Source organism: Protopterus annectens, chromosome 5.part0, assembly GCF_019279795.1.
Source record: "Protopterus annectens isolate FY-2018-M chromosome 5.part0, PAN1.0, whole genome shotgun sequence".
NCBI classification, from domain to species: Eukaryota; Metazoa; Chordata; order Ceratodontiformes; family Protopteridae; genus Protopterus; species Protopterus annectens.
In genome coordinates, this window is record NC_056735.1 from 1,814,152,456 (window position 1) to 1,814,176,187 (window position 23,732).

At 41.3% G+C, this 23,732-nt stretch overlaps 1 protein-coding gene across 1 annotated transcript in view; it reads right to left on the minus strand.

Moving 5' to 3' along the window:
- The window catches only part of LOC122802421 (PEST proteolytic signal containing nuclear protein), a 103,743-nt gene extending 80,655 nt beyond the window's left edge, over positions 1–23,088 (minus strand). Inside the window, exon 1 of the mRNA XM_044072041.1 lies at positions 22,984–23,088. Coding sequence (XP_043927976.1) covers positions 22,984–23,029 — 46 coding nt within the window. The 5' untranslated portion in view covers positions 23,030–23,088. The remainder of the gene's footprint in view (positions 1–22,983) is intronic.
- Between the last annotated feature and the right edge of the window lie 644 nt (positions 23,089–23,732).

The following is a 23,732-nucleotide window of genomic DNA, read 5'->3' on the forward strand; positions in this document are numbered from 1 at the left end:
GGCATGGCTGGAAACATGGATCAAACCACCATCTGCCTCCAGAATTGTAGAAACCGGCAAGGACGACAATGCACAAATATTGTGACCGGAAGACAGACAATACAGTGCCTCATAGAGGCAGACACCCTTGGACCCTGACAGTATCATCAAGACTAATTTGCTATCTTCTCACTAGCTCCTTATTTTTCTTTTTTAAAGGCAGACTGACAGCTGTTTAGATTTACTGGCTTGAAGTCAAAAATTATGCTTATTCTTAAGGTGGAAGAATGAAAACAGGACTAGAGCACCTTGTCTTCCAGTGACAATTAAAATAACGCCAGCAAGCAGTCTACATTTCGTGTTACTGAGGTTATTGGTCGGGGGTGGGGTCTCAACTTGCTTTCCCAGAGCGAGCGAGCGACAGACAGAGCGAGCGACAGAAGCGGCGACAGAAGCGGCGGCGGCAGCGGCGACAGAAGCGGCGGCGACAGACAAGCGGCGAAGCGACAGAGAAGCGAAAGCGGCGACAGAGCGGCGACAGACAGAGCGGCGACAGACAGAAGCGAAGCGACAGACAGCGACAGACAAGCAGCGGCGACAGACAAGCGGCGGCGACAGACAGAAGCGACAGCGAAGAAGCGGCGGCGACAGAAGCGGCGGCGACAGACAAGCGAAGCGGCGACAGACAGAGCGGCGGCGACAGACAGAGCGGCGGCGACAGACAAGCGGCGGCGACAGACAGAGCGGCGGCGACAGAAGCTGCGGCGACAGACAAGCGGCGGCGACAGACAGAGTGACAGACAGAGCGGCGACAGACAGCGAAGAAGCGGCGACAGACAAGCGGCGACAGAGCGGCGAAGCGACAGAAGCGGCGACAGACAAGCAGCGGCGACAGACAAGCGGCGACAGACGAAAGCGACGGCGGCGACAGACAGAAGCGGCGACAGACGAAGCGGCGACAGACAGAGCGGCGACAGACAGACGACGAAGCGGCGACAGAGCAGCGACAAGCGGCGACAGACAGAGCGGCGACAGACAGAAGCGGCGGCGACAGACAAGCGGCGACAGACAAGCGGCGACAGACAAGCGGCGGCGACAGACAAGCGAAGCGACAAGCGGCGACAGACAGAAGCGGCGACAGACAGAGCGAGCGACAGACAGAGCGAGCGACAGACAGAGCGAGCGACAGACAGACAAGCGGCGACAGACAGAAGCGGCGACAGACAAGCGGCGACAGACAGCGGCGACAGACAAGCGGCGACAGACAGAGCGAAAAAGCGACAGACAAGCGGCGACAGACAGAGCGAGCGACAGACAGAGCGAGCGACAGACAGAGCGAGCGACAGACAGAGCGAGCGACAGACAGAGCGAGCGACAGACAGAGCGAGCGACAGACAGAGCAGACAGGTCAGTTTTTGCTTCCATCATGTGAAACAAGAAAATCAGAGATTAAAAGTGTGGAAATTACAGCAAAATTTAGATACAGCTCATGATTTTTTTTATCCAGGGAATGTTTTCCTGCACTTGGCACAGTCATTTATTAAGAAAGGGGGGATGAAATGGAAATGCTCTCTTATTAAAAGCAGTACAAAGTGAAGATGTAACTTATACATGCCGTACCAAAATTATGGAATGGCCAAAACTATCAACGTTACACAGTTTCTTCTGCTGATGACGAGCTAAGCCACAAAGATCCCACCTTCCACTTCACGGCTCAACTCTTACACGACTCTGTGCACTGCATGTATAAGCACCCGCACTGTTTTTATACACAAGAGTACATACACTGTGTGTGCGTGTGTGTGTGTGTATATATATATATATATATATATATATATATATATATATATATATATATATATATATAAATAAATAAAACGTGTATGTATATTTACACACACAAAATACTCGAAAAATGCATACATAACCAGTTACTGAAATTTCTCATCCACAACAACCTCCTGACTCCTACCCAACACGGTTTTCGACTACACCACAGTACCTCTACAGCCCTTCTATCCTTTACTCGTACTACTGCTGAAGCTAGAGATAAATTGGCCTCGCGTCTGTTCTTGGACCTCTCAAAAGCATTTGACACTATCACACATCGTACTACTAAAACTGACTAACCTGAATCTTTCCACCTTAACTCTCTCCTGGTTCTCTAGTTATCTCACAGGCAGTCATCTTGTTCTACTTTTCTTCCCATACACACTGGCGTACCTCAGGGGGTCTATCCTGGGACCCCTTCTTTTCATCTTTACCAGCGATAGTCATTTTTCCACTACCCACTCAACCCTCATACAATACGCAGACGACTCTACTCTGATTACGTCCTCAAACTCAATCTCAAAACTTCAGACAATAACAATCCTTCCTTTCAGTTGAAAACTGGCTAAATGACAAATCAACTGAATCAAAAACACACTTCTTTCCACTGCAAGTGCTCACCTTAAGCTCTCCTCCTCTCCCTCTTCCCTTAATAGAACTATCATTAATGCTGAAACTCACACAAAATGATTAGGAATGAAATGACGACAAACTAAAATTTGAGTTGCGCATCTAGCATTCAATTAAGAAAACTTGGACTTCTACATCGCAACAAAAAAAAATCTAATCATTAGATTCCAGACTCTCCTAGCCCAAGCCTGCCTACCTACCTCCCAGCCTCCTCTATGGAGCCCCAGTTCTTACTAACCTCCAGTTCTGTCGGCTTTCCAAACTGGAACAAATTTGCAATAAAAATTGCAAAATTTGCAGCTAACCTTCTGTGGAAAAATACTGAAGTCAACATATTTTGTATTCTGTATTTAAAGGGTTAAGCAGAAAAATGTTCACTGCGTGCAAACTGAAATGTTCTGGAAAATGTTGATCACTGAGGAATGCAGAAGTTAATCTTAAACTGCTGATAAGAAAGTTAATGGTGCAAGAATAACTGTGGTACTGGCTGGTAAAAACAAGTAATCAAACTATCAATTTTAATGAAAGTCCTCTGTGCTACGTGTATGTACGTGCAGGAGGGTCTATATAAGGAGAACTTAAAGTACAAGTAGCCAGACTGCTGGCATACTACTATCATGTAGCAGGTCTCCATGCATGTAAAATAAAGCTGTTTTACTTGCTTACAAGAACTTGGTGCGATTCTTCCAGAATATGTTAGAAGAGTAAAATCTTTCGACATAACTGGCGCCCAACGTTAGGGCGGCACCTGCACGGCGCGAATCGAACAAAGTGAGGCTGAAAACCTGCGCAGGTGGAGAGAGATCAGGCTCTCCTCGAACGAAAGACCTCCGACTGAAACAGGTCGAAATTAGAGGCCAGTCACTCTTTCCAGATTCAATCCGTGAGGTGGCAGTGAAACAGGGCGGAGGAATCACAAAGGTAAGCAAAAAAAAAAACACTATTTTTTTGTTGTTTCTGATTGGAATTTTTGTCTAAATTTTAAGGGACTAGTCAAGGGAGAAATTTAATTTTCTCAAAGTATAAGGAGTATATGTGAATAAATTCCATATACAAGAGATCTCAGGAACAGGAATAGTTTCTCGTAAGAGAAATGGGAACAGGAACCAGTTGCGCCAAAGGCGACGACAAAACTGAAGATGAAAAGTTTGTTTGATTTACACCCAAAGAATGTAAAGTATTTAGATAAATGGAAAAAAGATCATGGGTTTAGTGGATGTTTAAATAAGTCAGAATGTCAAAATCTAGTAAGATTACTGCGCAAACAGGCAGGAAATAAGACAAGGAATCAAAAGAAGGTGGGGTTTCCCCAGGCACAGAAATGGCTGGAGGAAGCAAATAAAAGACATAGGGAACAAAATTTGAAAAAAGGGTGTGGTAATTCAAGTGAAAGAGATGTGTACTTTGTTAAAAAGGAAGATAATAAAACTTCCAAGTGTGCAGAACTAGAATAAAGACTCTCTTAGATAAAATAGAAGAACATTGGAAGCCCAAAGCAGATTGGACTTGCATTAATCAATGCGTTCAGATGACAAAACCGTAGACAATTATCTATATCGTCTCACACAATGTTTTGATGCTCATAGTGGGTTGGTAAAGGCAGAAAATCAGGAAAATGACTCACCCTATGAACAGCAATTGAAGAATGCATTTCTAAAGGGCTGCAAGACAGCCATTGGTAACTTTATACAAAAGCATATGATCCCACACAGGACAGCGCGTCTACAGCCCCTTATGGATTATGCTAGACATGCTGAGAAATACCTGAAGGAAAAAAAAGATAAAAAAGCCCAGACTTTTACAGTTAGTGAAGATGGAACTTTAATGTTAGTTCAAGGTTCCGCAAATCGCGGAAGAGGGCGTGGCAGGGGAAGAGGACGAGGACGGGGAGGCATAAGTCATTCTGAGGATTTAGAGGGTAGGCAAAAGAGGGGGGAGTGTTTTAAGTGCGGTAAGAAAGGACATTTCGCCAGAGATTGCAGAGGACCGGAGAAACCGATGGTTGCTTCCGGTGGTACCGCATGACTATATGACGGTCAAAAAGACGTAGATGGAGGGTATGAGGAAGAAGAAGAAAGTGAGAATGGGGAAGTAGGTACAAGTGAAGACGATGGGTGGGGACAGGAAATGGCAGAAAATGAGAAATATCAAATGGTAAATCTAACAGCACTAGCATCAACTATGCAATTGGAATCCCAACCAGTGATCACATTGAAAATTGAGGGCCGAGACATAGAATTTCTTTGTGACTCAGGGGCTTCACGAACGTTAGTCAGAAGTACTGCCATATCATCCGATGTTACCTCGGATGAATATGTGCTTGTAAAAGCAGCAAATGGTCGTATTTACAAAGAGCCATTGTCCAAACCTCTGTGGTTTACCGACCCAGAGACGAACCAAACCATACGGTTCCGAGTAATAATTTCAAAAATCTGCCCAGTACATTTACTAGGAAGAGATTTAATGCAAGTGTTCGGCATAGCAGCCGTCCCAACCTCCACTGGGATGGTGGCAAGGAGAATTGAACCGAATAGTGCAATGCTATTAGAGGGGCAGGGAGATCTACATTACTGGTATAGTAATGATTTGATAGAGACAGGCCCCCAGAGTGTAGTGACGGCTCTTAAAAATTTGGCATTAAGCAAATACGGCATAACAAATCCGAAGGTGTCAGATCCATTACATTGCACAATGTATTACAGAAGATGTGCCGGACCCGATTTAGAATACGAAAAGAAATTTCTTAGTTTTAAAGTCACCAAACTAGTATTGCATAGCCTTTTTTGGGACACACTAGGTAATTCTGCAGTCACATGTAGCCTTACAAGGGATATGCAGCTGCTGTATAAGAATGAATTAACCACACATATTTCAGTCACGGAGGGTGAAGGAATGTCATGGTACCTCGTGGGTAAGAAAATAACTGAATGGGTAGGATGGACACCAGAACAGTTGGCAGGTAAGGGCGTTCAGGTTCAAAAACTTAACTGGGTTACACAAGCCAGACCGACCGTGCACCTCTGGGAAGACGAACCGATACAATTCCCTGGGACATTATGACTATGTCTCCTTACCCCCATGGAAGAATCTCAATTGCAGATGATTCCAAACTCATTATGGTCGCAGGGTCAGCACGATATCGGACTGATTAGAACGGCAGGACAGGTAAAGATTACACCCAAGTCAGAATTTAGACCTCATAAACGGCAGTATCCCTTGAGCAGAAAAGCAGAGGAGGGCATTTTACCGGTAATCACAGCACTTTTGAAAGCTGGAGTATTAATTCTGTGCACAGACTCACCGTGTAATACGCCCTTATTTCCAGTAAAAAAAACGGATGGGACATGGAGGATGGTACAAGACTTACAGGCAATAAATGCCACGGTGGTACCTCGGGCCCCCATAGTCCCGGATCCGTCTATTCTGCTGAACGATATCCTTCCAAAGGATAACTACTTTTCTGTAATTGATATCAGTAATGCCTTTTCTCTATTCCCTTGCAGGAAGATAGTAGATTTTGGTTTGCATTTACGTTTATGGGCAAGCGTTATACCTATACCAGGTTACCGCAGGGATACTGCGAAAGTCCGACCATCTTCTCACAAGAGATGTCCACCAATTTGGCACAGTTCCAACCAGCCCAAGGGTGCCACCTACTGCTGTACGTGGATGATATCCTCCTGGCCGCGACTACGGAAGAACTCTAAGTCCGAGACTATTCGACTACTACACTTTCTGGAAGGACATAAGGTAAATAAGTCTAAGTTACAATTTTGTAAATTAGAAGTACGTTACCTGGGTTATACTATCTCTGGGAAGGGCAGGCGATTAGATGACAGCAGAAAGAATGCTATTTTACAAGTCCCCATGCCAACTACAAAAAAAGAAATGATGTCCTTTTTAGGCATTACGAACTTCTGTCGTAGTTGGATTCCCAACTATGCCGAAGAAGTGCACCCGCTATCAGACTTAATTTTTGCAATACCGATGGCGGCAAAAGATTTGCTGCACTAGACAGACGAGGCAGTACAGGAATTCACTAGGATCAAGCAACTGATAGCTGGGTCAGCGACATTGGGGTTTCCAGATTACAGTAAGACCTTTATACAGACTGTAGATTGCAAGCAGGGATTTATGACATCTGTTTTAATGCAAATGTATGGAGATAAGTTAAGACCATTGGCATTTTACTCTAGCAAATTAGACTTAGTAGCACGAGCATTACCACACTGTGTGCAAGCAGTAATTGCAGCCGCTTTGGCGGTACAAGCGTCTGCCACGTTGGTATTGTTCCAAGATCTTACGTTAAAAGTCCTGCACTCTGTAGCAGTCATCCTTCTGCAGGACAAGTTAACATTTCTGTCACCTAGCAGACATTTATCTTGTAGGACTACGCTGTTATCGCAGCCACACATGACAATTGAGAAATGCACTACCTTAAATCCAGCGACATTGCTACCTGTTGCTGAAGACGGTATCCCGCATGTATGCTTAGATCTCATACATTCTAAAGTTCTACCAAGACCGGATCTTAAAGATCAACCCTTACTACATGCGGACTGGACACTGTTTGTAGATGGGTCAGCACGCAAAACAGAAACAGGCACCACGCAGGTAGGGTATGCAGTTACTACTGCAACTCAGATAATAGAGGCAAGACCACTCCCCGGGAACTTATCCGCTCAAGCAGTGGAACTGATTGCTGTGACAAGGGCATGTCTTCTTTCGGAGGACAGGAATGTCACTATCTATACGGATAGTCAATATGCCTTCTCTACGGTACATGTGTTTGCTCAGCAATGGAAAAATAGGGGGATGGTTACAACCTCGGGGAAAGACATCATGCACAAAGAACTAATCCTTGAATTACTACAAGCCGTCCAACGGCCACGGGATTTGGCCATCTGTAAATGCGCTGCTCATACCCGTGCTAAGGACCCGGTATCACTTGGTAATGCCCTAGCAGACAAAGCAGCCAAAGAGGCAGCTATGTCCAGTACCTTTTCACTTGAAACCACACCTACAGAATTACAACCAACAGATAAGTTTGATTTGCAAACCTTACAAGTCATGCAGGAACTTAGCACAGTACAGGAAAAACAACGCTGGACTAGGTATGGTGTTAGACAGAACAAAGGAATCTATGTGGGACCGGATAATAAATATGTTTTGCCTACTAATCTTTTAGGTATGCAGCACTAGTTGTGCATGGCCCTTCCCATCTGGGCCCTGCAGCTATGGTTAGAATTATCCACCTTACCTTTTGGACCAAGGGTTTCATTGCATATGCAAAACGTTTTGTCTATCCTGCATAGTATGTGCTAAATACCACGGGAGGGTCAGAGTTGCTCCGGCATCATTTCCAACACCCCCCTATCCTTTTCATACAATATGTATGGACTTCATCGAATTGACCCGGCACAACTAAAGAAGTTTGTGTTAGTAATAGTAGATGCATTTACTAAGTGGGTTGAGGCTTTTCCGGTGACACATCCGGATGCTCAATCAGTGGCTAAAATTTTGGTCAATCACATCGTCCCGCACTTTGGACTTCCTACACGCATCTACTCTGACAACGGCACGCATTTTGTCAATCAGATCATTCAGAAACTGTCTACAGTTTTCCAAATTGAATTGAAACACCATTGTGCCTACCACCCACAGTCAGCAGGGTTGGTGGAACGCCATAACGGCATTCTAAAAGGCAAGTTGAGAAAACTCATGGCCGAGACACATCAGTCTTGGATTACCTGTCTACCTCTAGCCCTCCTTTCCATGTGGACAACTCCCACCTCAAAAGGAGTCACCCCATTTGAGTTGTTGTATGGGAGACCTTATTACGTCCCGCAGTGGCAAAACTTGCCTGCGGAATGTGAGGGGGGTGAGGAGATAGCTGAGTACATGAGGAAAATGCTGACCAATACTAACAGCTGTTTAACGAATGATTGTTTTTCAGGTTCAAGAGACGACAAGATCACGGAAATCAGACCCGGCGAGTGGGTCTGGATCAAAATAATAAAACGCAAGAATTGGGCATGCCCCAAATGGGAGGGCCCCTACCAGGTGCTAATCGCAACTCCAACAGCAGTTCGGATTAAAGAAAGGTCCTCATGGATCCACTTAACGCACTGCAAAATCGTAAGACATTTTCAGTTAAATAAAGACTCGAGTTCCCCTGAGGAACAAACAGACAGCAGCAATCATGAAGGACAATAATGAGAATAAGAGAAAATGGTTCTATTGCAATGTTTTATTGTTTATAACTATTGTGATTGTAATATTTCTGTTTTGGACATTTCTGTCTTTTAATGAAGCTAGCCATTCAAAGAGAAACAAACACACCAGCTGGCATCCAAACTTTAATGCATATCAAGCGATTAAATATGCATATGCATCCTCAATGAATGTCTCAAATTGTTGGGTATGTACTGCAATACCTACTGTACATAGTGGCTTAATGTTAGGGACAGCCCCTCTGGGAACAAATGATACTTGGAATAGTTTGTTGTTTGAAACCACAGAAGTACCACTGAGAGACAAGGTGGCGCTGCCTCTTCTGGGGCGCCAAAACGGAACAGTGTGTTTTCAAAAGATTGGGAAAGTTAAGGTGGGGCTGAGCCAATGTAATTTGATAATAGTTCATAATTGTACCCTAGAAGGGCAGTGTGCTGTATGTATATGGCCTGTTATTTAAGGGGCTAAAGCCAAATGGGAGTTATGAATTTGCAACCAATATTACCATCAAAACAAATGATTGTTATTTTATTTGTGGTAGGAAAGCATATAAATGGTTACCATATGGCTGGTCAGGAAGTTGTTTTTTGGGATATCTGATACCAGCTATCAGACACGCAAATGCATTGCCTCAAGGTAAAATACGAAATGCACGTTCTCTTAATAAACCTATTAATCCCGTAGGTAACATTGATGCGTCATGGATTTATCACCATGACTTGGCACACGTCAGCAGCAAAGGACTCTCACATATGGACCTAGGCGATGATGTAATTGCTTGGGCTGGTATTTTGCCAGCATATGGGACAGTAAAATCCTTCTGGGAACTGAGAAAACTGTCAAAACTGTTAGAGACTCTGAGTAATGCGACATTTTCAGCGCTAGAATTGGTGATGGACGAATTAACGGTGATGAGAACAGTAGTGTTGCAGAACCGTATGGCCGATTTCCCCTAGCGGCGAAAGGAGGTACTTGCGCTCTGATACACGAGGAGTGCTGCTCGTTCATTCCTGATAACGAGCACGCGATTCAGAGCCATCTTGAAATAATTCAACAAGTTTCTGAACTGACTAAACCTGGTCCAAACCCCTTGACTGACTTTTTCCAAAATCTGTTTGGAAACTGGGGTTCTGTGTTGATGAACATTTTAATTGCTGTATGTGTTGGTGCAATCATATTTTTGCTGCTTGGCTGCTGTTGCATACCATGTATCAAAATGATAATATCGAAGGTTATCTCTGCCAATGCTACAAAAGCATATTTCTCTGATTATGAGAAGGTATACAACGATCTGGGATTGTGTAAAATAAACAGTATACAAAATGTTGTAAGGGGAAATGTGGAAAAATACTGAAGTCAACATATTTTGTATTCTGTATTTAAAGGGTTAAGCAGAAAAATGTTCACTGCGTGCAAACTGAAATGTTCTGGAAAATGTTGATCACTGAGGAATGCAGAAGTTGATCTTAAACTGCTGATAAGAAAGTTAATGGTGCAAGAATAACTGTGGTACTGGCTGGTAAAAACAAGTAATCAAACTATCAATTTTAATGAAAGTCCTCTGTGCTACGTGTATGTACGTGCAGGAGGGTCTATATAAGGAGAACTTAAAGTACAAGTAGCCAGACTGCTGGCATACTACTATCATGTAGCAGGTCTCCATGCATGTAAAATAAAGCTGTTTTACTTGCTTACAAGAACTTGGTGTGATTCTTCCAGAATATGTTAGAAGAGTAAAATCTTTCGACACCTTCCTAACTCCACCAAACATTGCCTTGCTCTCAATAAGCTCCACTGGACTGAACTTCCTCATCTCAAATTCTCTCAACTCCATATAACCTACTTCCTTCTTAAACCCACAGCCTGCCCTTCACTCTCTCTAACCTGGTCATTTACTATACCCCTTCCGTCCTTTATGCACCTATGAAAATTCCTTCTCCAAACTTAATAGGCCCAAAATGAACATTGGCAATCTTTTATAGAAAACCTCCATATCTAAATTCTGGAATTTCCCTGCCAATTTGCTCTGCATTTTACTTACACACACACACACACACACACACAGCTTCAAAAAAGAATTAAAAAAACTTTCTCCAGACAACTTGGCTATGCCCCTGCCAAGACACTACCTAATCTTGGCCATCTAAACTTTACTTCATCTTTCAAACCTACTCTTGTTACTGAAGAACCCACTACCGCTATCCATCAAAAAGGTCTCCATTCCCACATACAGGTCATTTTTTTTTTTTTTTAAAGGAGTGACCAACAAGAAGCCTTAATATAAATATTTGGCAACTGCAATTTGGGATTCTGCATAAAATATGCCACTACAAATTTAACTAACAAAATAACAGTGCAGAAACTAATCAGAACAGGCAGAAATTTCGTTACCTCTACAACTGTTCTTTAAAATTACTACCGTTCACTTACGTTTCAGCTGAAGTCTACCCACCAGAAGAACTCGATATGGACATTTCATTATGATGGCAGGAAAACAAAACTAAGATTTTCAACGACGAAAATAAATATTACTATACTAGTGGGGAAAAAATTGCTTCCTTTGCAAATGGGAACAGATAATACAATACTTAAAACATCCTGTTAGAGTTCAGTGTGACGTTAGATGGGCAAACTATTGCCATTACTTGAAAATAATACCAGCCAATGAAGTTAAGCCCACTACATCTGTTTCAAAGAAGAGACTGTGCCTAGATATGAACAGACTAAAACAACCAACTCAGTCTAAGACGATGCAACATGTCCTTTAGACAGCAGCAGAGAACAAGTACATTACCATGGTGGGTGGAATGCTCTTGTATCATGCAGGGTTTGGGCATCCCACTCTGGTGATTGTAATCCATGGTGGTGGAAAAAGCTATATAGGAGAAGGAATGAGTAATCCATGGTGGTGGAAAAAGCTATATAGGAGAAGGAATGAAGTGCGCTACTGAGGTCTGACTGTGGTGAATTCACCTACAGTTCTGCACCTAGGAAATCCTAGTAGTTTTAGAAGGGATTTTCATAGTAACTTAGTATAAAGGATGCTTTAGGTTTGCCTTGCAATGTGCAGGTATGGTGTTAGTATAAGTACAGAGCCAATCTGTCTGAGAAGTTTTACTGCAGGTGTAATAATTTGTACTTCTTGCATATGGACTCTCTGTGTCAACAGCAAATAACTGTCAGCAATCACGTGGCAATTTATACACTCTTAAGTACCTAGTGCTAGAGTGCTGGTAACAAATGGGAGAGAGAGGCAGGCTAGGGACCCACAGTCAATCTAAAAGTGCCAGGTGGTAAAACATATGTAATTAAAGGAGAACTGCATCCACAGACTCAAAAAACATGTTTATTTCATCACGGTTTGGCGTTTCCTATCTTTTAACACCACTCTGGGTCTATTTACAGGTTTTTAAATGTTTTTATACATACTTTCAGAGTCTGACCACATGGGGTTGTATCTTGAAGTAATTCTGATTGTTTAGTCTGTCTCTAGGTATGCCACAATGCAGTGCTTGTCTGTAAAAAAAAAAAAAAAAAAAAAAAAATTACATCACACAGGCCCCTTTCTTCCTAAAGCTCCCGTCACTGCACCGATTTTATATGCACACACTGCTGTCTTGTCAGCCAGTTAGTTTTAAGTAACATTTCATGCCGTTCAATGACTAAAATGCAAACAGTGCAAATGCCAAAGAACAGACTTTCAAAAGTCTTTTTAGAATAGATAAATTGTAGTCTTTTGTGAAGCCTGAATTGTATGACTCCCCTCCTCATCCACCTTCACTCTCAATTTCCTTACCTGTCAAAGTGCTAAAGGTAACTTGAGCCGTTACCTGCTGTGAATGACCGCTCATAAGAGACTTGACTCGTGTACCGTTTCCTTGTTCTAGCCTTTACTTTCTGCATGGGTAGGGAAGGCCCAGGGAGCTGTGACATCACAGCATGGGTGGGTTTTTAGGACTGTCGTGGTGATGTCAGTTTAGGGAGGGAATTGGCCAGAAAATTACCTGTATTCATTGGACTTGATGACATCAATGAATTGAAGACTGCAGCAAGCTTTTCCAGGGCAGGATACGTTTTTTTTTGAAAGTGAAACTACCACAGTGCAGTAAGGTACTGCTCTAGTTGACAGAAACAGTCTAAAATATTTTAAAAAATACTGTATTGTTATTTATTCATACCAGGAACTGTAGATAGGGAGAAAAAGGACAGATAAGTTGAGCATTTAATAATAGAATCCTGTTGTTGTCCTTTAAAGGACCCTTGTTTCACTTAGGAGGTGGAGGAGACTGTAAAATAGAGAAATAGTGAAGCAAAACAAACTGTGTGACACAGTCTAACAAAGAACACAATAGCTGTAGAACATAGATAAGTGAAACCAACTACAGGACAATGCAAAATACACAAACCATGTACAGTACAGCACAATACAGTACACTATGACAACATACAATTTAGTAGTGCTCATTAAAGCTCAATATAATGCATTACAGAATTCCAAGTATCAAATTAAGATGGCCCCTTCTTTGGAAGAGCTATTCCCTGACCCTTTTAAAAAACAATTTGAATCAAAGGATGGGGAAATAGCAAAGTCACACCTAGGGTAGTGCCTATGTCCCTTAGGACAGGGCCAATCAGCAAAATACTCAATATATATAGGCAAAAATCCATGACATCCTCTTGTCCCTATGGGCCTTATACTAGACAAAACTGGGTTATATTGGTTAGGCTTGTAACTGCTCTTAAGTCTTTAGCCTAGTAATCTTGTATTAACAGCCATGGAGGTCGCAACACAATAAACCAAGAGATAGTCAAAGTAATGCAGTGGTCAATACAGCAAATTTATCAATGTATAACTAAGCAGCAAGCGGAGATGCCACAATAACCAACATCTCCAAAACTTCATGCAGTGATTAATACAATAAGCAAAATGTTATTGGATTCTATGAGACAGATAATAAAACAGACAATACTCCATAGTCAAAGTGTCAACAGGCTAGAATGTCACCAAGTACAGAGCAGAAAAGCAAATGCAAGGCATCAAGACTGCACACAACAGGGCAGTAAACAGCAGACACTGCAATGATACAATATAGCAGGGCAGTAAACCTTCAGCTACAGTTGAGAAATACATAGCAGGCAGTGACAATTTTCAATGTCAGCAGTGGGCAGAAGGTGGCCTAAACTCCTGCCACTATTAACTAGGTGCAGGAGAGAACTAGGGCAAGGTTTCAGTCCAGAGAATAGGACAATTACCAAAACAGGGACTTCCTAGTATTGTATACACTCCGATACTATATTCTGCATTCCAAAAACACATCCTGGCTTGCATCTACCAAAGAGTTCTCACATGAACTCTGGTGTTGCTAGTTACTACGACAGAAATGACAGCACCCAGAAAAATCAAACAAAGCTAGAATTCATGAACCACAATTTCTGAAGACCAGAAAACACAAACCCAGAATCAATGCTTCAGACTATTGAAAAAAACATACAATAAAAAATTAGATGAACCAGAATGTGAAAATATATAGTCACCAACTACTGCAACTCCCAGGTCATAAAACAAGAATGGGACATAATTCCGGAATAATGTTAAACTGTCTTGGGTCACTAAAAGCCACTTAAGCATGGAAACATCCAGATGCACTGGTATAAAATGCAGCTACTGTAGCATTCATACACTTTACAGGCAACCTAGGAAACTCAAGGAGCAAAGTGCTGCACTAAATGACAGGCTGTAAGTAGTACAGGTGTGTTCAACACATCAGGATCATTAAATAAAGCACAGGCAACTGTTATGTGCTTCCAGTCTCCTCTGGAGAGTAGATTGACAGCAGAACAGATTACTTTGGCAATGAAATAGATTCAGGAAGTCAAGATCAACAATGATCTAATAACCCACTTTTAAAAGGTGCCAAAGAGTGAATGAACTCCCACATCACACTGATCTTCAGTTACCCAGTGCATGGTTCCCGTTTGGAAGAGGGAGGGGCCTTGTGATTTACTGCAAACTTTATATTTTTTAAGGGTGCCTCAACTATTACAGATACTCTGAGTTGCCTAATGCAATCATCACTGATGACATCTTAACAAGTTGAGCAGACAGCCCATTCATAATGCAAGCATCACAGGGGAAGACCTCAACAATATAACATCAGGAAAGACATCATCTTCCCAAAACAACCTCCTAAGGAAATGGGATTGCATGGAAGCCGGCCTGAAATGGCATTCCCTACTGATACTAAGAAGCAGGACATCTACACCAGTACCCTGCTGCAGCTAGTCTTCAGAAGTCTGCTGGGCAAACTTCTGAACAACATGGGAATCCAGCAGGACCAAAGTCTCATCGACCCAGCTGGGACCTACAAAAGGTCTTCTAGGTGGATGAAGAGAAAACAAATTATGCCCTTTTCCCCTTTATGAACTTGTGGCTCTTGTTATCACTAAGATGCCTTTCCAAATCATGTTTGGAGCTTTAAACTCCAGTCTGTCAAGTGGTCAGCCTGTTCTTGAAGACTGGAGCTCATCTTAAGAACAGAAGGAGAGAAAAAAATTGGTCTGGTTTTAGAACTTCTAATCAGAGAATAGAAAGTATAAAAAATGCACCAAACAATGAAATTCAGAGTACAAAAAACTAATTGTATGAACATAAAATGAATAGGTTAGCCTCACTAGGCCAGTGTCCTCTTTTCAGGGGAGACCCAATCACTGTGATAAATCAATGTCACTTGTTAATGTACACCCATATACTCTTTTTTTTTCCTTTAAAAAAGACAATGCTAGAAGTCTAAATCTCAAAATGCACTCACTCAAGGCACTCCTTAAAATGGAGAACATCGATATCTGTGCAGTGACCGAGACCTGGTTCAAGGCTCCATTGAGCACCCCTGCACTACCAGGCTACAACTCATACCACACTTTTCAACCATGTAACCTGGACCGGGTTTGTGAAAGGCAGATCATGCCTCCTGAACCTGATAAGACTTTTTAAGGCAGTCACCAAAGCCGTAGAGGAGGGTAAGGTGGTTCACACAGCCTACCTTGGCCAAGGCTTTCGACGCCATCTCCCATTCTGGAATTATTGCTAAACTCACTAAACTAGGTATAAATCCCTACGTCACAAGATGGTTTGCCAACTGGCTTGCTGACAGAATGCACAATGTAAAAGTTGCAGACTTCAAATCTGACCTCAAATCAGTGACAAGTGGAGTACCACAGGGTTCAGTCCTGGGACCTCTCCCATTTGGCATCTACTTCTCTGAAGTACAGGCTAACACAGAAGGCCTCTGGCTAATGAAGTTCGCAGATGACTGCAAACTAGGAGCCATAGTCAAGTCCCCAAATGATCTGGACATCCCACAGAAGGGCCTCGCTGAGACAGATGCCTAGAGCCATAGCCTCAAGCTCAATGCCAAAAAGTGCAGTGTCATCCCCTTTGGTAAAAAACTCTGTACCCATGAATTGCCACATAGGCAGCAATCTACTTAACACAGAATGTGTGATAAGAGACCTTGGGACCCAGGTTGCAGTAGTCTCTCCTTTGACAGTCACATCGCCACAATAGTCAGAAGTTCTTCTACATGGCACATCTTATCATAAAAGGGTTCTCATCCAGGAAAAAGAGAGATCATTGTTCCCCTCTACTAGACAGTCAGAGTACAATGCCCCTTTTGGAATGTACCTCAAGACATCTGCAGCAGCTGGAAAGGCCACAGAAGTACCTCACAAAGAGGTTTATTGGCCTCAAACAAATGCCCTACACTGACAGTCTCAAAAATATTCTAGCTTTATTCCGTAGCATATCGCCTACTCAGAGGTGATCTCTGCCCAACATATAAAGCCATGTCAAACCCACAGCTGTTGGACATGCTACACCAAAAGAAATCCCAATTCCTCCGAACTACAAGCTCTAGGGATCTAAACCTTGCCACCACAATAAACAAGACATGCTGGAGGGATAGATTCCTGTCCCAGAGACTTCCCATAGCACTCAAGAAAAATCTTGATGAGTGGATGGGAAATACACCCTGGGGATCACTTCTGTGTGTCTGCTAGACAGTGGCACAGGAAAATAACTTTCATGGGTGGCATAAACCAGGGAACCTTGTTGGCTAGGCTTACGGAGGCCCTTGGGCCGATAGCAGCAAAGGGAGGTATATTGCTCTGGGGCATCCGTTTTTTTTTTTGGTTTTGTTTTTTTAATTACTCCAATAATTTTTTTTTTTTGCAAATTTGAGCACATTTTAACTAGGCTGCTATTAACAGCACATATAGCCAATGCATTTAAAATAAGAATGCACATCACTCTTCCTCCTAATATCTGTCTGCTGAACACATTAACACCTTGACAAAGAACTTGTGATTTTTGGCACAAAAAAAAAAAAAAAAAAGGGTTGCCTACACTTGAAGATATTTAAGGATTTCCAACGTACTACCCCAGGAAATACAATATAAAATTAATCTTTTTATGGTACGCCACTTCCAAAATTATAGTATAACTTCTACAGTCTTCATATCATGTATTCATTGGTTAGAGGAAAAAAAAAAAAAAAAAAAACACACACACACAGAGAAAAGGGACAGTGCAATGTCTTTGCAGCAGACAAGGAAAGAAGAAAACTCACTGAGAATACACACAAACAGATTCCTAAACAACCTACAAAACAAGGGTACTTGCGCATTACGACAACCATGTACAACTCCTGCATTGCTGTACGAATTAACTTTCATTCTCTTCCTTCAAGTGAAAAAGCAGACACTTTTCACATCCTATCAAATTTAATTTATTTCATAGGTTAGTACCAAGCTAACTGCCCTTGCGAGCCATTTTAAGCCTAGCTAAATGTCCCTTGAGAGACCCGAACCCTGCACCGTGGGTTTATAAGTCAAACACCTTAACCATTATGCCACACTCCTAACAACTGCTGAGTAATCAGTATACTAACAGCAGTTTAGCATGAAGAGTTGAGTGATGGCCATTTCTGAGAGTTAACATTACTGTAAAATAAAGAAATTTCAATGGGAAAGCTGCGCTTCGCATACCATTAATGCTGGTTTCACTGTGGTCGATAAACCCAATATAACTTCACATTCTATACAAATTATAAACATCTCTTTTATCCTGCGACCATCTGCTCTGTACATGAGCAGACGGTTTAAAAGTTGGGTACGTTTGTAACTTAATCCTTTGTTTGTAATCTCTACACTGTGTCCTTATAGTATGCTTTATCGATTGTAATCAAACGATTCAGACTATTTACGTCACAGGAAATTAAATTTCGGGACAGGATGTGAAAAGTGTACGCTTATTCAGTGAAAAGAAGAGAATGAAAGCCAATTCATACAAAGTATAACTTGAAGGAAATGTCTTTAATTACGTGACCTTCTGGAATGCGGTTGCGATACTAAGCAAGTACCAAAACACGTTTAAATGCAACTTGAAAATGAAACCGAACATTAAGAAGGCATCCTGCACCAAGAATCGCTTCTCCGCCGCTTTTACTGAACAGTGCAAGTGTGGGAACTTAAGTCTCATACTCGTGAAATATATCAAACGGAGAAGAAGACAGAGAAACACTACAGCACCATTTCACAGAGGCATCATTTAAGAAAAATAAGCAATTTCTTAAATGATGTCATTGTACAATTGCAATAATACGTGACTGGCATGTGGTTTAATCACAACGGCAAATGCCACAGCGCATGCAATCTGAATTTGGCAAGTACAGTAAAGAGTTTCTTGAAATTTAAAAAATAGAAAAGATTTTTTTTTTTTTATTTAGGAAAGGATTCCTTGACGGCAGCCAATTTTTATATTTTAGAAAGTAGTGGGGTGCTTTGAACCTGATCTTCAAATTTACATGTTAACTAGTGGACAGGGTGCAAACATTTTGGCTACTGGGTATATCACGCTACATCTCAGACCAATAAATGTGAATAGGGGTGGAGATTCTAACTAATCCATGTTAAAGCAAAACCTACAGCCAGCCATTAAGAAAGATGCTAAACATAAAATCTGTTAGTCCCACAAAAAGGTATACAAAGGTCATCTTTCTGCAGGGAAATGCAACTGTCCATGCAGGCAGAATGATTCAGCATACTAATACTAAGCATTATTATGCGGGATGGAAAAATAATGCTCCAAAATAGCGAAGTTTCCATAGGAAAATGACATGTGTAGCATCCGTACCTACTGAAGGTCTGCGCATGTGCATCTGAAGCTATTCCCCAAAGTCATGTCAATAAAGGACTTCCCAAGAGCACAAAAAGTGGATATGAAAAATACTTTTTTATACAAAATGTTTTTGGTCCTTGTCTAACTAGGCTCCTGTGCCCTACTGGCTCTTTCACTTCCCACTCTCCTCAATATCTTAAAACATCAGAACAAGGACACAACAGCCAATGAATGGGGCCATTATCTGGTAGGATTAGACTATGAATACCACTAAATCCTTCTCACTAACAAAGAGCTTGCAGTGCTAGGGAGGAAGTACATATGTACTCCAAACTTGGGTACAGCACTACACAACTACATATTGCTTAGCTAATCAAAAAGATCATCCTCAACCCGGCTGCTACAACTATACCATGCAACATCTACCAGCAAGCCAGTTAGCCAGTGGACTAAACCATCTACTTATACAAGCTGGAAAAGCCAACCTTAAGATGTCTACTCTTAGCCTCACTCCCTCCCCAGAAATCCTCCTGTATCTAAACCTGTATACTGACCACCGTTGTCAAGTCTGTGGTCAGAGTTCAGTCTCTCTCTGCATCATAAAGGCAGACAGCAGAGAAAACCTCAGCACCTTGCACAACTTCACAGTACTCTCCATCCTATAAAATTTTCAAATCAGGGTAAATGAAGAATAAGAAGAAAACTTAAAAAAAAAATAAATAAGGCTGTACTATGCAACGGGCCAACATTTACCTTAACTGCGCTCTATGGACTTAAGGGTCACACACTTCAGGAAACATTTTGCAACAATACTAATAAGATATTGTCACCATTTAAGTATGGGCTCTACTGGCAGTCTGCCAAAATCAAATGGGATATAACCACACAAACATGCTGGGATATCACAATGAAGAAAACCTCTTACAGAACTCAGGAACTTATTAATGGGAATGTCAAAATGCCTAAAATTCAAGTTCTACATTACTCCACAGCAATGGAGGATACTTTTACAGGAAAATCTGTCAAATACAGCTTAAAAATAATAGGGTATTACCTCTGCTTAATAAAGCTCCACTACCAATGCTGACTTGCACATGGCTCTAATGTGACTGTTAAGATTCTGTGAACTCCAAACAAACAAATAAATGTAGAGGATCATCCCAGTTCCATCACAGAAAAATAAAGTGTCTATTAAATACATCAACTTTCCCAAAGTTTTAAAAAAGACATCTGTGTGTGTGTTGGGCATCGGGGGGGGGGGGCTTTCCTTCACCCCCATGCATCTTACGTACAGAGTCATAAATCATGCATCTCTGGGGGTTAATTCTCCAATCCAGTAATATGGCTACTCTACAATTTAAAATTAAACTCTTCCTTACCTCATCACTCTACAATGCAATCAACAAATCCCATTTCAAAAAATGGTGATGAATTAAAACCAATGTATCCTACCCACCCCAGATTCCACTATCCATGCTGACAGAAAAGAAAAACCCCACCAAGCAAGTAATCCAGCATCATCACTGACTAGTGTAACCATATGAAAGAGATGAAAAAAATTAGTAAATACAGCAAAGAAGCATTAGAAAACCAGCTGTGCTCATGGGGGGGGGGGGCATTCTATTGTCCAGCAAGACAAATAAAAAGCAAAAGAAAAAATAAAATAATGGACAGTAAACTTACAAGCAACAGTTATGATAAAAACTCCAACTTAAGCAGAAAATCAGAATGCCACTTCAATAACATGCTGAAAAATCAAGAATAATTTATCTTTAAGAAATCGGAATACAGACAAAACTAGGTAACAATTGAGACCACTGCTTATTCAGCCCTCTCATATAAATTCCCGTCTTTGCTTAACTCTTTGATTAGCCATTCAGTAATCTGTGTAATCATGCTCAATCACTGAATGAAAGCAGGTTTAAGTCCGACATACAGGCCTTTTGCCATTCACCAACATTTTGTGAAATATGCACGTCCTCCCTGGGTCTGTGCGGGGTCTATTCAAGTACTCTGGTTTCCATTAGCACTCCAAAGACACACGACAGGTGAAATTATGTTTCTCTAACTTGCCTGGAGGTAGTCATGCAGCATATGTTTATATATCTTATTATAGACCTGGCAGACCTTCCAAACCAGATGCTTCAAAAAAGTTAGTGAATCACAAGTTAATGAATTATTGCATGGAGTTTATTAAATCCAATAAGCTAGTAGAAGAATAAATGTGGCGCAGATAGTGCAATCACCTACCACTAGGTAAAGATACAAAAGGGGTTCAAAAGATGCAAAGGAATTGTCAATTATGTACAGAACAATAAATAGTAAGACAGCAAAAAAGATTATGACTGGGGAAACAAATGGGGAGGATGAAATATGCACACCTTTCTGATGTACTTGCAGACAGCAATGTTAACATTTGTAACAGGTACGCAAGAAAATGTAGAGGACGGGGGGGGGGGGACTGGTACAGTGACACGTTACGGAGGATTATGGAATACTAAGGATGTAAAAGGTGGCAATTAGAGATTTGATTGAGTGCTCACCTGTGAGGGTGGATGTATAAGTCTGTGAAATAAACCTACTGCAAAATATAGGGAAAAGCTTGGGAGGTTGACATACTGGTTAAAGTGTTTACCTTACAAATACAAGGTACAGGGTTCGATTCTTACATGGGGTAATTGGCTAGGCTTAAAATGGCCCACAAGCGTAGTTAAGCCTAGTACTAATCTATGAACTTTAAAAATAGAAGTGGAAAAGGAGCTGAACAAGGTAAACAATGTGATGTATAGGGTGCTGGGAGAGGAATACAACTGACTGCTTATAAGTTTGGAGAACAGGACTGGCAATGTTGGTCTAAAGGAAAGGAAATGGTTCCAATTTACACAACTAAAACTGGTTATTAAACAGCAAGTTGCAAAGATATCGAATTTTAATAGTGTTTACTGTAACTTTAAAATCCGGTTTAAGACTTAAAACAAAGAATATTGGTACAAAATAGTTTGTGCTAAAGACTGTGGGAATTACGCTTCTTATAGTAACTTTTATGGTTCCAGTGATAGAAACCTTTGTTTGAACTGTGAAAACCATATTTTGATTCCATCAAAAACCTAAGGCTCCGCCCATTGGAAGTTACCCTACAAAATTTCCAGCCCTCGATCAAATTAGTTCATTTCAGAATGCTGCTGCATAATTGACGGCATTCTATCAAAAAGTGAAAGATGCCCTTTCCCTCCAGAAATCCTCAGCCAAAGCTGTGCAAAAACTTGTTCACGTGCCACGTTGAAAGTGTCCGCCACACATTCGGTGTTAGGAATGTTTGATTCGTATTTAACCATCCTATATTCCTACTATAGGAACCGGTTAATGTGTGTTCCGCAATTTACCTATTTATTCAATATTATGACAGCCAGTGTTGCTAGTTTTGGAGATGGAAGGCTGAAAGCCATGTTTGGGCTCGCAAATACTCCAAATTGCTGCCTTTACACTCCACGTTAAAAAGGATAAACATTAAGTTAATTAAACCATAGCGTTGTCGAACCCTCTAAATATAAAAAATGTAATTTCTAATATACAACTCTCACAAAAGTTTCGGTATAATAACTCACGTGCTTTCAAGAACGAAGACAGTCCATCACTGAGGCAAACAATGCTAAAGAAGACTCGCGACTCCCATACCTAATCACTAACACACGCGGAATGAAAACTAATTACTCCGCAAATAACCATATAAACACAAGCAATCTGCAAATAATAAAAATGTAAGGCTTATACCTACAAAGCCACCTCAATACGGCATATTACAGTGCCACTCAAGTAACTTTAAGTTACTATTACTACAACTAATTTGGGTTAACAAACGGGAATCTGAACTTTTTGTCTGTACTTCACAGAAAAAGTACAAGACAGCGCCACTAGAAAAAAAATCGTCAAACTTTGATGGTGGAAAGAAAAGAAATTCAAGCCACTGTCAAACTTCAGAAAGGACAAGGCCTCAGTCCAAACGCAGCAAAAACGAGACAAGATTAAAAAATTGTGCCTTAAATAAGACCGGTTGTCACTTCTAGGACCCCATTCCCCACTACATCTCATTTAACACAACATAATGAAATAATACACAATACTTAACGACTTAATACCTTCAACTGGTTGAATCTTTTCTACTGTATCGTTTATCTCCGCCATTTTCCTCTGTGTGTATTTGCTTGGTTACGTCGTACTAATCGTCACCCGTATGTCTTAAAGAAACAGTAAAGCATATTAGTAGAAGGCGTCCTTTGGTAGAAACTGTTAAAAAAGATTCTGTTGGATAAACAACTCTCAAGGCTTTCATTACAGTAGTATACCAGTCTTTATTTTTTTTTATTGTAGGACTGGTAATAAAAGAGACAGTTTTCAGCCAGTTCAGAGTAAGGGGGTACTAGCCAGGCATACTCATTTTAGTCTACCGAGTACTGAGCATCACATCCACAAGCCTTTTTTCAGGTCATATTATGTCTACAACCGTCTAAATTATCGCCTTTAACGGCAGGTGCAATGCTGCTAATTTAAAAACAGTATTTCAATAGTTTTTGTTTTTTTTTTTGGGGGGGGGGGCAGTTGAAAATGTTACATTTATTAAGTGCTGCTGAGGACAGCATTTTTGAGAGGTGTCCATTTTTAAATAATAGGTGTTGGGGTAAGAACTAAGAGCGTCTAACTAGTAGAACATGGAATTTGCTTGTTACACCCTTGCCTAAGAGTAACAAAGTCAAATCAGCTTCCAGGTACCCAATATCGCATTCATTTTACTATTCCTCAGTTTTAATATACCCGTGCCAAGTCCAGAATTAAGGCCTCGAAGATCATTACATCACACCTCTTTCAAATATAACTCATATAAGGAGCA